The sequence below is a fragment of the Salvia splendens genome, chromosome 12, assembly GCF_004379255.2.
Source record: "Salvia splendens isolate huo1 chromosome 12, SspV2, whole genome shotgun sequence".
NCBI classification, from domain to species: Eukaryota; Viridiplantae; Streptophyta; class Magnoliopsida; order Lamiales; family Lamiaceae; genus Salvia; species Salvia splendens.
The window spans coordinates 23,576,298-23,591,548 of record NC_056043.1 but is presented as its reverse complement, the minus strand read 5'-3'; the positions used below and the strand labels follow the sequence as shown (position 1 = coordinate 23,591,548).

Below are 15,251 nucleotides of genomic sequence, written 5' to 3'. Positions count from 1 at the left end.
GTACACAAACGCCGGAGGCGACTTCTTTGGTACCGAGGCTGCGCAACAGCAAAGGAAGATTGTACATCCTGTGAGAAACTTTAAACTTAGTCCTTAAAAAATTTTAAATTCTATTTTCTAATTTAGTAACATATATGATTGTGTAGCTACATGGTGGTCTATGTTTGGGCAAGACACTAAGCTTTTGCAAAAATTTGCAATCAAAATCTTAAGCTTGACATGTAGCGCTTCCGATTGTGAGCGTAATTGGAGTGTCTTTGAGCAGGTTTGTACTTACTTTACTACTTAGTTTACTTTTTTTAAAGATTACTTATTGTCCTTAGTAGTGATTTAGTTTCTAATAATATATATAAAAAACAATTATGTGTTTAATTATATTTATTTTGTAGATTCATACAAAAAGAGAAATAGGCCCGAGTATAAGAGGATGCAAGATTTGGTTTATGTGAAATATAACCAAAAATTGCATGATAGGAACAAGCTTAGTGCAACCGATGTATTTGATCCTATTATTCTCGATGATATTGATGAGTGCAATGAGTGGTTAGTTGGGGAGTTGGATGATGATGATGATGATATTGATGGTAGTAATCATTTGGTTCATGATGATGATGATACACTTGATTGGAACATGGTGTATAAGGTTTCGGGTGTTGGAGAGCCTATGACATATATTAGGTCAAAGAAGAGGAAAAAATCTTCTACGCCTAGTTCAAGTTGTCTTAGATATTTTAAGAAAAAGGAACCTACCATACCTAGAAAAGGTTGTCTTAGATATTCTAAGAAAAAGGAACCTACCATACTTAGAAAAGGGAAAAGGGAAAAGGGAAAGGGAAAGGGAAAGGGAAAAGGCTTGAGCTTGTAGATGAAGAATCGGAAGAGGAAGAATTTGAGGATAGTGTAAGTGGAGGTCAAGAGGATGAAGCAATGGAGGCCAACAATGAAGATGAAATGGATGCCGATGATAGTGATGATGATGAACTAGAAGACTATGTTGAGCTTGATGATTGATGTCTATTGAGCTTATCACGGCTTTATGTTTTGTTGAACTAAAGACTTAATTACTAGACTTTTATATAATTGCTTTTTATTTTATGCTTTATTACTTGTTTTAAGAGTTTTTGATGTTATATTTTTATTATTTTATTTATTTAATTAAGAGTATCCACAATGGCGGCGAGAGGACCGGCTAGCTGATTCCCGGCGCAGGCCGGTCCGCTCGCCGAACCATTGCAGTAGGCGAGCGCCAAATCAGCAAGCGCACGCCGATTCCCGGGCGCTGGCCGATGCGCTCGCCAATCGGCTGGCCGCCATTGTAGGCTCCCGATCGGCTAGCCGATTATTTATTTATTTTTATTTAATTTCCGAAACACTATGTATACGCGATTTGCACGTCATTTTCATTCACACCACTTGTTTTAACGAGTTTTCTCTCTATCTTAATTTCTGTACAAGAGCAACAACGCGAGATGGAGCACAACAACGAGTCTACTCCAGTGACGAGCGGGTTTCAAACTCCCACGGTACCCGTGGGAAGTGGATGGGGTCCGATGGCCGGGTACTACAACATGTACCCTTGGCAGCAGATGATGCCAGGGATGGCATCCGGGGGTAGTATCCCGGGATGGTAGGGGATGCAGGGCGGACCAGCGATGCCGGGTGGGCAGGGGTACCCGGGATGCAACCCGGGATGCAGATGATGCCGGGGTGGGCACCCGGGATGCAGATGATGCCGGGGTGGCAGCCGGGGATGCAGGGGACGCCGGAGGGGGACAACGTCTATCGCCCCAGTTTTGATTTTTTGACTGCTTCTTCGCACACATCGACCCCATCGGAGACGCAGTTCACTGGGTGTGATACTTTCTCCTTAGAGGAGTTGGGGATAGATCTCGGGGATGCGGACACTCCTGTTCAAACAGGGGGAGTAGGGCGGGGTCGGGCGCGCCAAAGAAGAAGAAGGACAATGGCAAGAGGGTGGTCGGCGAGTCGTCGCAGCCGGCTGATGACGAGAGCCCGACACGGAGGAAGTGGACGAATGCGGAGAACGTCGCGCTGTCCAAGGCGTGAGTGAGTGTTTGCGATGATCCCCTCGCCTCGAACAATCAGAGGATCGTCAACTTGTGGGCTAAAATAGCACCAGCCTACAAGGCATTTTGCCCAGAGGGGAGGCCACGCAGCGGGGAGGAGTGCCAGAAGGGGTGAGACCGAATCAGGGCTGCGGTCTCCCGATTTTCGGGCTTGTACACCAACGCCCTCCGCATGCAGACCAATGGCCAAACTGACGAGGACTGCAGGAGGATAGCGGAGAAAACCTTCCCCGTGCCCGGGCTTTATAAGGAGTTCACCTAGTGGAACTGCTATGAGGTGCTGATGGACTCCGAGAAGTTTCGGGCAGGTGTCGATGCTGGCTGGCCGAAGAAGCAGTGACTGAACTATACAGGTGATTACATCGGCGGCAGCAGCGGCGGTTCCCATGACCTCCCCGAGGATATTCAGGAGTTCCCGTCCCCTCCCACGTTTACTCGCAGCACTCGCCCGGTTGGTCAAAGGCGGGCGCAACAGGCTCGCCAGGGTCCCAGGAGGTCCAGTCGGCATCCCCCTGTTGGCAGGTCGACAGCCGAGCTCGCCTTCTTCGCGCGTCAACAAACGCGGGCTCAGATGTACAAGATCTTAGCTGACTGGAAGACGGCAACTGACCCCGAGGAGAAGAGTTTTCTTCACTCAATGCTCGTGAGTATGCGGGCCGATTTGAATGCCGCCGCGGCACAATTGGGATGCTCAGACGCGGGCTCAGATGCCGCAGATTTGGGGGTCCCGGATAGCGGCGACAACGGCGGCTGCGACGGCGACGGCGACGACAACGAGGAGTGAGGAGGAGGGGGGCTCGTGTGTGGAGGAGGAGTTTTTTTTTAAATTAATGTAATTTTTTTTAAAATTAATGTTATTTTTTTTAATTAATGTACTTTTTTTAATTAATGAATTTTTGTAAATTTTAATAATATTATTGAATTTTCCCGTATCTGTGTCGTAAATTTAATTCCGTATTTTGTGTGATTGTTAATTATTTATTTTTTATAATTTTGTTTATTGTGGCTAGGCTATGGCTGGTCTATTGCTTGTCCAGTTGCTTGTCCTGATGATGTGGCGGGAGGAGTTTTCAGTGCTGATGATGTGGCATGTGGAGTTTGTGGCTAGGATATGGTTGGACTATCTCTATTGGAGATGCTCTAATGACCGCCATATCCCTGCGGCAGTTTTCGGGCGGACCGCCATACTGCTTTGACAACATTGCCTGACAAATGCAAGATGTCTTTGGCCGCTCTCGTTCGACACATCACCGAAGAAGAAACACGACCCGAGTAGGTCCAAGGGCTGAAAACAATACAAGAATATTATTCTTTAAGTAATGCAAATCAACAATATCTAACGGATTAACTAATTTACATTACCACGGTTTTATTTTAATCAGTTAGTTAAACAACTATCACTAAACCCTAACCATTTAAATACTAAGCGCGCACACATTCCTCGCTGTCCATCTCTCTCCCGGTGTATCTCCTCCCTTTCATATTCTCTAAACCCTAGAAAGGAAATCAATCAGAATAATTCCTTTCTGGGGTTTACATTTAATCCTTCCTTTGTTTCAGTGTGCTTGTTTTGTGCTTATAGAATCGCGGGATGGATCTTCCGAGCTTGGCTGTGATCCTGCAGGGCGCACTTAGCACCAATCCCGACCAACGGAGGGCCGCTGAAGAGAGTCTCAATCAGGTTTTTGCTTCAATTTTGATCGATAATGTTTTGTATTTAGATTGTTTTGGGTTGGATGATCGTAGGAGCTATGAATTCAGTGGCAGTTTACTTTCGCAGTTTATATGATTGATGCATGTGCTGCTTGAATTGAGTGATGTATGACTTGTATATCTTTGGTGTACCTTTTGCAGATTCAGTTTGCACCCCAGCATTTGGTCAGGCTGTTGCAGATCATAGTAGAAGTCAGTTGTGATTTAGCGGTTAGACAAGTCGCTAGCATTACCTTCAAGAATTTCATTGCTAAAAACTGGGATCCTCATGAACCAGGTAAATTTAGGAATTCATGTAAAAGCTTGTGATTAAACTGAATCCATACAATTTCAGGAATTAATAGGTGGATTTAGGAATTCTCTTGTGATAAAACTTTCCTACAAACTGTATGGTGTCCAGGAGCAAGCCAAAGGCTTGCTTGTACCTGTCTGTTAGACTACATATAATGCTTGAGGATTGGAATTCTTCAGAGAGTTCTATCTGAAGTATTAAAAGATAATAGTAATGTCTTTCAGATCTGTCCCAAGCAATAGCAGCTCTCTTTTGATAAGATTTGCAGCAAGCATTTGTAGTTTGCTCTTATCCATCTCCCAGGAGCTGGCTGTATTATTTCTAATGAAGAGAGATGATACTGTCAGATAAAATCTAATTATACTGGACAAATTAAGTTTATGCCTTCATGAACTTCTGTTAGATACTAAACATAATCTTGTTATCCGTGCGGTTGTAGGTGAACAATCAAGGATCTTGCCTGAGGACAAGGAAGTTGTGAGGCAGAACATACTGAACTTTATTACCCAGGTTCCACCAATTTTAAGGTATCATTACCTTTTTATCCTCAAGTACTTTGTCTTTTAATGATAATCACTATGTAGAAAATCCTTAGTAAGTGCATCTTCGCAAAGTATGCATGTATACACAGTCAGCTTGCTTATTGGGTGCTGTTTGTGTCCTTTGATGATACAATTCAATTAGTAGTGTTTTACATCAAAACAGTCTTGACACTTGAATAAACTGGTGTCAAATAACCGTTAAGACTACTAACTATGTAATTGAACTTCCATTGTTAAACAGAGCACAGCTGGGTGAGTGTTTGACAACAATTATACATGCAGATTACCCAGAACAATGGCCAGCTCTTCTGCATTGGGTGAAGCATAATTTGCAGGATCAGCAGGTTTATGGATCTTTGTTTGTGCTAAGGATTCTCTCCAGGAAATACGAGTGAGTTCTCTGTCTGAAATATACTCTTTCATTTCAATATCATGCTCTTAATTCAGAATATGTTATATGGGTTTTATGCTTCGATTCTATATAGAGTTTTATGTTGTTTGTCACGTCCAGTGGGCCAAATCCTTACTCCCTCCATTTAGTTGTCATGTAGCTTATATGATCAAGGCTCATAAGCTTGTTAGAAATTCAGCTCTAATTTTTTTATGAGTTACGGTGAGTAAAGTTAATAAAAATTAGAACGTCGCAACTTCACGCAAATGGCATATTTTCATAAATATCTGAATTGTATTCTGCATGAAACTTCTACATGCTGACAAACATGCGTATGATATTGAAGCAGGCTAGCTTGGAAATGTTACATAAGCATATGGCAACTATCTGTTTATTTCTTTCATCTGGTATAAAGTGGGTGGTACATCAAGTCTTTTTATAAACTTGAGACAATAATTTTTAAGATCAATAAACATAGGACTTATTTCAAAAGAATTTATCTTCCTCAGAAGAATTATTTTGTATAATGGTCATGCTTGTGTTGATTATGTTTATCATTTGCAGGTTTAAATCAGATGATGACAGAATACCAGTTAATCACATTGTGGAAGAAACATTTCCTAATCTCCTTAACATATTTAACCAGCTCGTTCAGGTTGCTAACCCTTCGGTGGAAGTAGCAGATTTGATCAAGCTGATTTGCAAAATATTCTGGTCATCTATTTATGTAAGCTCACCTCCCCTGGTTCAAGCGTATTTCTAGGTTCAAGCGTATTTCTAGGCTCCTGATGCTGTATTGGAGCATTTTTTTTTCCTGGTAATGGTTTGCAGCCATTGTTCATATATAACCTTGTGCATGGCAAATGTGTCTGGGATCTTGCTCATTTCCTCTATATTGTCCTTTTTTCCAACTGATTATGTGCACAATGTATCATGACATTTTGTTTATAAAAATGAACTTTTTAATAGTTACTGTTGATGTGATTTATCTGTGAAAGGCCTACCACAACAGATCTGTATGTTTTATCAAGTTTAGTACATCTGGTTCCTGCTCCATGTTATGTGTCTCATCCGTCTCAACTAATTTTCACCCTTTATGCCAGTTGGAGATCCCAAAGCAGTTATTCGATCCAAACGTATTCAAAGCCTGGATGATTCTTTTCTTGAATATATTGGAGAGGCCTGTCCCTGCAGAAGGACAACCTGAAGATCCCGAGCTAAGAAAAACATGGGGATGGTGGAAAGTAAAGAAGTGGACGGTTCATATATTAAACCGCCTTTATACTCGGTAGGTTCTTATCTATCATCATTCTAGGAACATTTGATTGGACCTCGTTGAATTATTACTCTTTTCCCAGGTTCGGGGATGTTAAACTTCAAAACCCAGAAAACAAAGCTTTTGCTCAAATGTTCCAGAAGAATTACGCTGGGAAGATTTTGGAGTGCCATCTAAATTTGTTGAATGTGATCCGCGTTGGAGGCTATTTGCCTGACAGAGTTATCAATCTTATCCTGCAATATCTTAGCAATAGGTTCGTTAATCAATCATGTATTTTTGTTGATTACTCACTGAATTCCTCTCTCAGCGTGTTTTCATGAGCATATATGCATCTCTTTGCAAGAGATATGGATCTTTAGTATGGCCAAGCACCTTAACATTGATTCTGATTAGTTGATTACTAATACTCTGGGTATGGGAAGTTTGAATGGGGAATATATGGACTTAACAGAAACCTTAAATATATCCAAGTGTAATTTATGAAACTGAACTCCACCCTGACTGTTGAGTTAATTTCAAATCTTAAGTCAAGCAAGGTGTAGTGTATTTAAAGGTTTTTTTTTATCTTCTAGGTGTAGTAAGGCAAAGCATATACTGTTGTTTTGTTCCAATTGACAGATCTTAACAACTAAAAGAACAAATGATTCAATTGCTAAATATTCCTTTTACTTTACATATACTTTGTCGGCTGATTCTGCTAAGACTAAAATAGGGAGCATTTTATTATCACTTCAGTACTGTTAACATCTGCAAGTTTATGTTCCTTTTGTTCCCACTTGAATTTGTTTTGTTGCAATTCCCTTTACGAAAAATTTCTATAAATCCAGATTTCATGATACTTGAACCATGTTTGCCAATGCGTGTTTGAGGGATTTTTAATACTTTACAACTCCTTTTTTCCCCATTCATAAAAGTTAACTGCCTTTCAGTTCGTCCCTTGTATAAGTCTAATTCTGATGTTCCAATGATCTTTACAATCACTATCTGATGTTCCCAAAATTGTGCAGTATCTCCAAAAGTAATATGTATAGTCAGCTGCAACCAAGACTTGATATTGTTCTTTTCAAGATCATCTTTCCCCTGATGTGCTTCAGTGACAATGATCAGAGGCTCTGGGATGAAGACCCCAATGAGTATGTGAGGAAGGGATATGGTGAGTTAACACTGTCATCTTATTGAGAGTTTTTTGCTTTGATATTTGAACAAATTTTAATATTTTTACATTTTTTAGACATAATTGAGGATTTATACAGTCCTAGAACTGCTGCAATGGATTTCGTCAGTGAATTGGTGAGGAAACGCCAAAAAGAGAATCTTCAGAAGTTCTTATTGTTTATTGTAGATGTTTTTAAGAGGTATATACGTCATGGTACTTAATATTATTAATTAAGTGGTACAAATAAGTTGTATTTGATTGATGGAAATGTAAATGCTTATTCTTAATATAGATATGAGGAGGCAGCACCTGAATATAAGTCCTTTAGACAGAAAGATGGTGCTCTTCTTGCTATTGGAGCTTTGTGTGATAAACTGAAGCAGACAGAACCATACAAATCTGAGCTGGAGCGAATGCTTGTACAACATGTTTTTCCCGAATTCAGCAGTCCTGTAGGGCATCTTCGAGCAAAGGTAATGTTCAGTTACCTTTGTGTGTACCTACTATTGGTACTATTGGTTCTAACAGGTCTTGAAGTAAAATATTTTTAAAGTCCATCTCTTTCTGCTCAAACCTAGTTGTCTGAAGACTGATGCATAAATGCAACCTAGTTCCTCTTTTTTCGTGTATGTTTTACAATAAGTTAGGTGTAGTGTGATTATATTTATGATTTATCTTTCCTACGAATAATTAAAGGGAACTATAATGTCAATTTCTTATAAGTTATGCTGAAAGTACAACTCTTGATTTATGATGTTGTGTACTTGTGCTGTTTCTTTGAAACTTTCTGTATTCTAGGCTGCATGGGTTGCAGGACAATATGCACATATCAATTTCTCCGACCCAAACAACTTCCGAAGAGCATTACACAGTATTGTTGCTGGGATGCGTGACCCAGAACTTCCTGTTCGTGTTGATTCTGTCTTTGCCCTACGATCTTTTGTGGAAGCCTGCAACGGTACTTTGCCTGGCTTCTATTGCTTTATGTTTATCCGGACTTGTCACTGATTCAAGTCTTTTTTTTTTCTTTTTAAATTTACAGATTTGGGTGAGATCCGCCCAATTCTTCCACAACTACTTGATGGTATATCATAAATAATTGAAGTCCTATCACTTTTCCTTTTTGTGAAACATGAAGCATTCTAACTGAGTTTCCTTTTCTTCTTAAATAAATCTTATTAGAGTTTTTTAAGCTTATGAATGAAGTTGAGAATGAAGATCTTGTGTTTACACTTGAGACAATAGTTGATAAGTTTGGAGAGGAGATGGCTCCATATGCCCTTGGACTATGCCAAAACTTGGTAATGCCATAATGCTAATCTTCCTGCATGAGTATATTTGCTTCATCATTTCTGATATCCTTTTTATTTGATTTCTAGGCTGCTGCATTTTGGAAATGCATGAATACTGCTGAGGCAGATGAGGAAGGTGATGATCCTGGCGCTTTGGCTGCTGTTGGTTGCTTACGTGCCATAAGCACAATCCTTGAGTCAGTCAACAGCCTTCCTGATCTATTTATACACATTGAGCCTACTTTGTTGCCTATAATACGCAGAATGCTGACTACTGATGGACAAGGTAGCCATCACATGCTCATACTTCATATTTAGTCCTTACTGTGCATTTTGATTTAGATACTTTTAAGTTTGCTGCCAAAATTTATCAAAACTTATATTTCTGATGGTGGATAATGAATGGTGTGATTTTAGCTTTTATTTTCCGTACACTATACCATTTGCAGATAATTCGTTGATTCTATTTGCAACCATCATAAAATCTAGTACCAGGAATATCAAGAAACCTTTTTCGCTACTTTCCGATACAGGATTTTCCAATTTTTGTCTTGTTTGGAATCCTTTCTACCTGACAAAAAAACTTCTTAGATGTCTCTTTGTAATCTCATCCTCCGTTATATCTATAATTCTTAAACCACTCATTTGTAATTCTATCCTTGTGATTTTCAATTACTTATATTTTTTGGTCATTAATCAATGTTATCAAATAGCGGATATGGCGGCGCCATGGCGCTATGGCATGGCTTTTTGTGGTGGAAATGCCATAGCAACATGGCGCTGCCATAACACCGCCATATCCGCCATTTGACAACATTGCGTGTGTACTACATTTAGGAATGGGGCATTATGCAAGAAACATGGATGTTAGAGCTGTATTTTATTCTTTATTAATTGTTTTAAGAGTTTTAGATGTTATATTTTTGTTATTTTCCAATTTTTGAATTATGTATAAATAATAAGTATTATTTTATTTATTTAATTATTGACCGCCATATCCGCCATACTAATACGCCATATCCCCGTGGCGGTTTTTAGGCGAACCGCCATAAGCAGCCATACGAGATTGATAACACCAATGTTATCAAATAGCGGATATGGCGGCGCCGTGGCGCTATGGCATGGCGTTCGGTGGTGGAAACGCCATAGCACCGCCATATCCGACATTTGACAACATTGCGTGTGTACTGCATTTAGGAATATGGCATTATGCAAGAAACATGGTTGTTAGAGTGGTATATTATGCTTTATTAATTGTTTAAAGTGTTTTAGATGATATATTTTTAATTTTTGAATTATATATAAATATATAAGTATTATTTTATTTATTTAATTTTTGACTGCCATATCCGCCATACTAATACGCCATATCCCTGTGGCGGTTTTTAGGCAAACCGCCATAAGCTGCCATACGAGATTGATAACATTGGATAACACTGCATATAATATGTGGATCTCAAAAGCATCTTCATGAAACAAACAAGATCTGTGCATGAAGATGTTTGATTGGATATCCAGATTGAAGTGAGTATCAGATGGCATCTTACGTGTTAATATCTAACCATTCATCTTTCTTGTTTGCTCCAATGCATTTTTTCAGAGGTATTTGAGGAAGTTTTGGAGATAGTGTCATATATGACTTTCTTCTCACCGACTATATCACTGGAGATGTGGAGCCTCTGGCCATTGATGATGGAAGCGCTGGCTGATTGGGCCATTGATTTTTTCCCAAGTATGGCACAATTTTCTGTTGATGCATTTTGTCATCACTACATTTCCACCTATTCCGTTGTGTTTTCATATTATGCTTCATTAATACCCCCATCCTCTGAGCACGTGTTTATTTTCCTGCTTGTATGTTGTTTAAGAGGTGGCACCCTAAAAGTCTAAATTGATTACTTTCCTACTGTGCTTGTGATGCATGTATTTTGGTATTGCCCAAAGAATGTAAATTCTTCTTTTGATATAATTTTGATACTATTGATGTTATCCCCCCACTTATCTTGAATTATGTGGTGATTGAGATGTTGTAACTTTAGATCACTTTGTTTAGCTTCCCTTATACCTTGTTATTTCTGTGGAATATTCAGATATCTTAGTGCCACTAGACAACTATATATCAAGAAGTACAGCACATTTTCTCACATGCAAGGAACCAGATTACCAGCAAAGCCTTTGGAACATGATATCATCTGTAAGTTAGTGCTTTATCTAATTTTGCCCTGATCTGATTGATTGTTTCTGACTAATTTTTATGTTAATCATGCAGGTTATGGGTGATAAAAATCTGGAGGATGGAGATATTGAACCAGCACCTAAGCTTATTCAAGTATTATTCCAGAACTGTAGAGGTCAGGTTGATCATTGGGTTGAGCCTTACTTGAGAATAACTGTGGAACGCCTGCGTCGTACTGAGAAGCCTTACTTGAAATGCCTATTGATGGAAGTGGTAATGGATGTCATGCTTTTCTCAAGTTCTTTCCCAGGCTATCTGGCTATGTGTATATAACTTTTGGGATGTTAATATGAATTACATCTCAGTATGTATCTTCCTGTGTTCTTGTATTTACTGCCTCTGGCCAATTATTTATAATGATAAGGGTAATGGCTCTTAACAGGTTGCTGATGCTTTGTACTATAATGCATCGTTCACTCTCAGCATACTGCAAAAGCTTAATGTTGCCACAGAAGTTTTCAATCTTTGGTTCCAGATGTTGCAACAAACAAAGAAAAGTGGAGCACGCACTAATTTTAAAAGGTACTCGTACATTTTCTTGTTTGTATCTCAACTCTGCTTAAATCTGAAAGGTTACTTATATATCTTTGTGCTTGCAGAGAACATGATAAAAAGATATGCTGTTTGGGATTGACATCTTTAATCCCACTTCCTGCTGATCAGCTACCAGGTGAAGCATTGGAGCGTGTTTTCAAGTCTTCTCTTGATCTGCTTGTTGCATATAAGGATCAAGTAGCAGGTTCGTTTTTTTATAACTTTATCTGCAGCTAATTTTCATATGTGGCTCTCCAGGCCTGTCTTCATCTACTTGACACCTATGTGGATTGGGTAACTATTAGTTCATCTTAAATGGTCATCTGAAGCTCATCCCCCAATATGTTCTGTGGATTAGCAACTTTTCTTTTGTATGTGTGTGTTTATACTTTCTGGTGGAACAGAGGCTGCTGCTAAGGAGGAGGAAGAAGATGGTGAAGATGAAGAAGACGATGATATGAGCAATTTTCAAACTGATGATGAGGAAGATGGTGATGATAGTGACAAAGAGATGGGGGTTGATACTGAGGATGGTGATGAAGCTGAGAGCCTTAAACTTCAGAAGCTGGCTGCCAAGGTGGGTAATTTAAATTTTTTGATCCTTTAAAATAATATTTGAGCCAGATTCAGCTTGGACTACGAGAATCTACTAAAGTTGATTAAGATATTGAAGTCTGGATTGAATTGTATTATGATTTAAGTTTTGTTTAGAATGTGGCATAGAAATAGGCCGTATGACATGAAGTTTTGGTTATAGTAATCATATTAGGAGACCAAATAGATTCTGAAAATTCATAGCTGTAGCTATTTGTCCGAGGCTTTCTGAAAATATACATGGTATTATCAACAATTCGATGCAGGCCAAGGCTTTCCGTTCCACTGAATTTGATGATGAAGATTCAGATGATGATTTCAGCGATGATGAAGAATTGCAATCGCCAATTGATGATGTTGACCCTTTCATTTTCTTTGTAGATACCATCAAAGGTAAGCTGCTGCTGTTTTTTTATTTGTAGACATATTTTTTACTCTATCCTGATTCCCGTTGTGTTTTATTTTGTAGTCCTGCAAGCATCGGATCCATTGAGGTTCCAGAATATTAGCCAAACGCTTGATTTTCGTTATCAGGCTCTAGCAAATGGTGTTGCTCAGCATGCTGAACTGAGACGGGTGGAAATTGAAAAGAAAAAATTGGAAAAGGCTACTGGTGCAGTTGCTGCTGCCTCGTGATGTTCAGCTTGAATACTGAACTCACTGCTTGCCCCCTCTGAATTCTTTGGTTAGTCACATCACAATGTTTAAAAAAACCAAGGGTCATCCAGTTTCCTAGTTTCTAGGGTCGCTCATTTGGGGCTCTTGGGTCTATGTTTATATGTGGTTAATCAATCAGGTTCCAGTTTTTTTAGCATTTCCCAAGGTATCTATCTCATCGGGGACTGGGATCCTGGCCTTTTTGGTAATTGATTGTATTGTGAATTGGTTCTTCTACATCAGAAGGTTCCAATTCCCTGCCTGTTGGTCCTTGCTGGTGTCCATCATTTGTATCATTCATATACGGAATACATTCTCTTGTCAAGGTTAAAAAATAGTTGTTACTCTTTAGAAATCCCTTCTGTTTTGGTTAGGCAGGAGGGTGAAATGCATAAAAGTTATGATGCATCAGTAGAAGAGTCTGGATAGGTAGTTGATGGCTGTATTTTACATTTTTTGATTGGTCGCATCCTAATTTTTGGTCTCTGGATGTTGTCGTCTCTATTTATTTCCCAGCATTGGTCTGTCTAGTTTTTAGAGGTTTTGATCTTTCCTGAGGTGCAATACATAGTTGAATTTTCTACTCACTGTATTCTTTTCACCTGTGTTATCTTTTTGGGAGAGCAAAAAATATCGAATTATTGTTGCTCTTTTTAGCTTATGGCAATGTGCAGCCGTTGGTCACGATTCATGAACATATGGGTATGAGACTTATATATGTAATTAATTAAGCCATTTGAGCTTTACGATAATCGGATACCCATTGTTATTTGATGTTTGAATCTTGAAGGCTTTGGAAATCAATCAGTAGACTAAGTAATTAAAACATAGCAAAACAAATTTGAAGTTAGAATCTTGTAGTCTTTAGTTCCCCTTGACTCGGTCATAGCTAGAAGATGGATGGAAGGTGGAAAACGTGAAAGTAAATTATGGAATTGAATGTTAAAAGTTAGATACTCTTCAATGGAGTTGTGGTGGGGTATTTATAATTATAGACTTGTACGCATCTTCTCAAATTTGGAATCTCGAAAGGCAAAAATGGACTAGAATTAGTGCTCTTTTGCATGGGCTGTGTAATCTTAGCCGGTTGCTGACTTGATCTCTTAGTTGGCCGCAAACTCAATTCTGGGTGCATCTTCAAGTGGGCTGCTGGCTGTGTTCATCAACTGCCAAATGATTTAATATATTCAAAACGGGTCAAATTTGTTCCTTACAAACATGTAAATTTCGTATTTATCAAAATCAACATGGAGTTGGCACAAAAGAGAATCAAGACAGTTCGATACTTTATAATATTATACTGAACAAATTATGTCGTTTTAGGGATACAATGTACGCCCTAAATGATGCGAAAGATGTTTAGTTTTATGAGGTGCAATCTTTGCCTCCAAGAATGCAACTATGTACACAAATATTCCCTCCATCCTATAATAGATGACACACTTGTGTAATGACACAAGATTTTAGGAGATGTTATTTTGTGTGTTATTGGAGAGAAAAAATTGTACTCCGTATAGTTATATTAATGTGATAGAACTTTTTCTAAAAAAAAAGGAAATGTAACATTTTTTATTGGACAAACTAAAAAAATGAAATTGTGACATCTAGTATGGGACGGAGGGAGTACCAATTTTTTATGAAAAGATTACGAAGAATGGTTAGTGGTTACACCTAGAAGTGATATTTCTTGAACTGAAAAACTTAAAAAAAAGGTATCACCATTTTGCATTAAATCAAGAAGATATACCATTAAGATAAGATATTTAGCACCTTATTATTATTATCAAATATTATTGAAAATCGTATCATAGTGGGAGCATTCTATGAATGATGGTTAATAGGTTAGAATAGTCCCTTGACTATATCCCTAATCGGAATGAACCTCATCCCTAAAAAGTAGGAAATTTTAATGAATGTTCGAATAATCATCCTTACAAAGAGACAATATATAAAATTGAAAAGTAATTAAAAAAATAACGAAACGAGGAAAAAAAAAAGATTACAGTTAAATTGAATTTAAGAAATAGGATTGGATTAGAAATACTGTGGCTGAAAAATAAAATAATGTGATTAGAAAATATAATTGTAAGTGAAAAATTATGTAATAAGAGAAACTAAAATTTTGTAAAGAGGATGTGTGGTGGCCGCCTCACCCGTACGTAAGGGCATCTCCAGTGGCTTTCGCCCAGCAATAGCTCAGCCATAGACTCCTCCTGCCACATCATCAGCACTAAAAATCCTCTTGCCATATCATCAGGACAAACAAATAGCCCAGTCATAGCCCAGCAATAGCCTAGCCACATCACCCCTAATTATATAAGGCCATCCACAATAGGAATAGCCCAGCAATAGCCTAGCCATAGCCTAGCCACAAACTCCTCCTACCACATCATCAACACTAAAAATCCTCCCGTCACATCATCAAAACAAGCAAATAGCTCAGCCATAGCCTAGCCACATCACTCAAAATTATATAAA

At 38.6% G+C, this 15,251-nt stretch overlaps 1 protein-coding gene across 1 annotated transcript; it reads left to right on the top strand.

Annotated features, from left to right (window-relative positions):
- Positions 1-3,526: 3,526 nt before the first annotated feature.
- LOC121759014 (importin beta-like SAD2) lies at positions 3,527-13,547 on the top strand. Its single transcript, XM_042154499.1, has 22 exons — positions 3,527-3,768; positions 3,942-4,077; positions 4,532-4,619; positions 4,876-5,025; positions 5,590-5,752; positions 6,129-6,313; positions 6,384-6,557; positions 7,312-7,457; positions 7,536-7,659; positions 7,753-7,933; positions 8,259-8,418; positions 8,503-8,544; positions 8,643-8,761; positions 8,840-9,038; positions 10,353-10,484; positions 10,843-10,946; positions 11,022-11,201; positions 11,371-11,510; positions 11,588-11,727; positions 11,927-12,099; positions 12,383-12,509; positions 12,586-13,547. The coding sequence occupies exons 1-22, from the start codon at positions 3,679-3,681 to the stop codon at positions 12,750-12,752; spliced, it is 3,120 nt and encodes a 1,039-aa protein (XP_042010433.1). The 5' UTR covers positions 3,527-3,678; the 3' UTR covers positions 12,753-13,547.
- Positions 13,548-15,251: the final 1,704 nt, after the last annotated feature.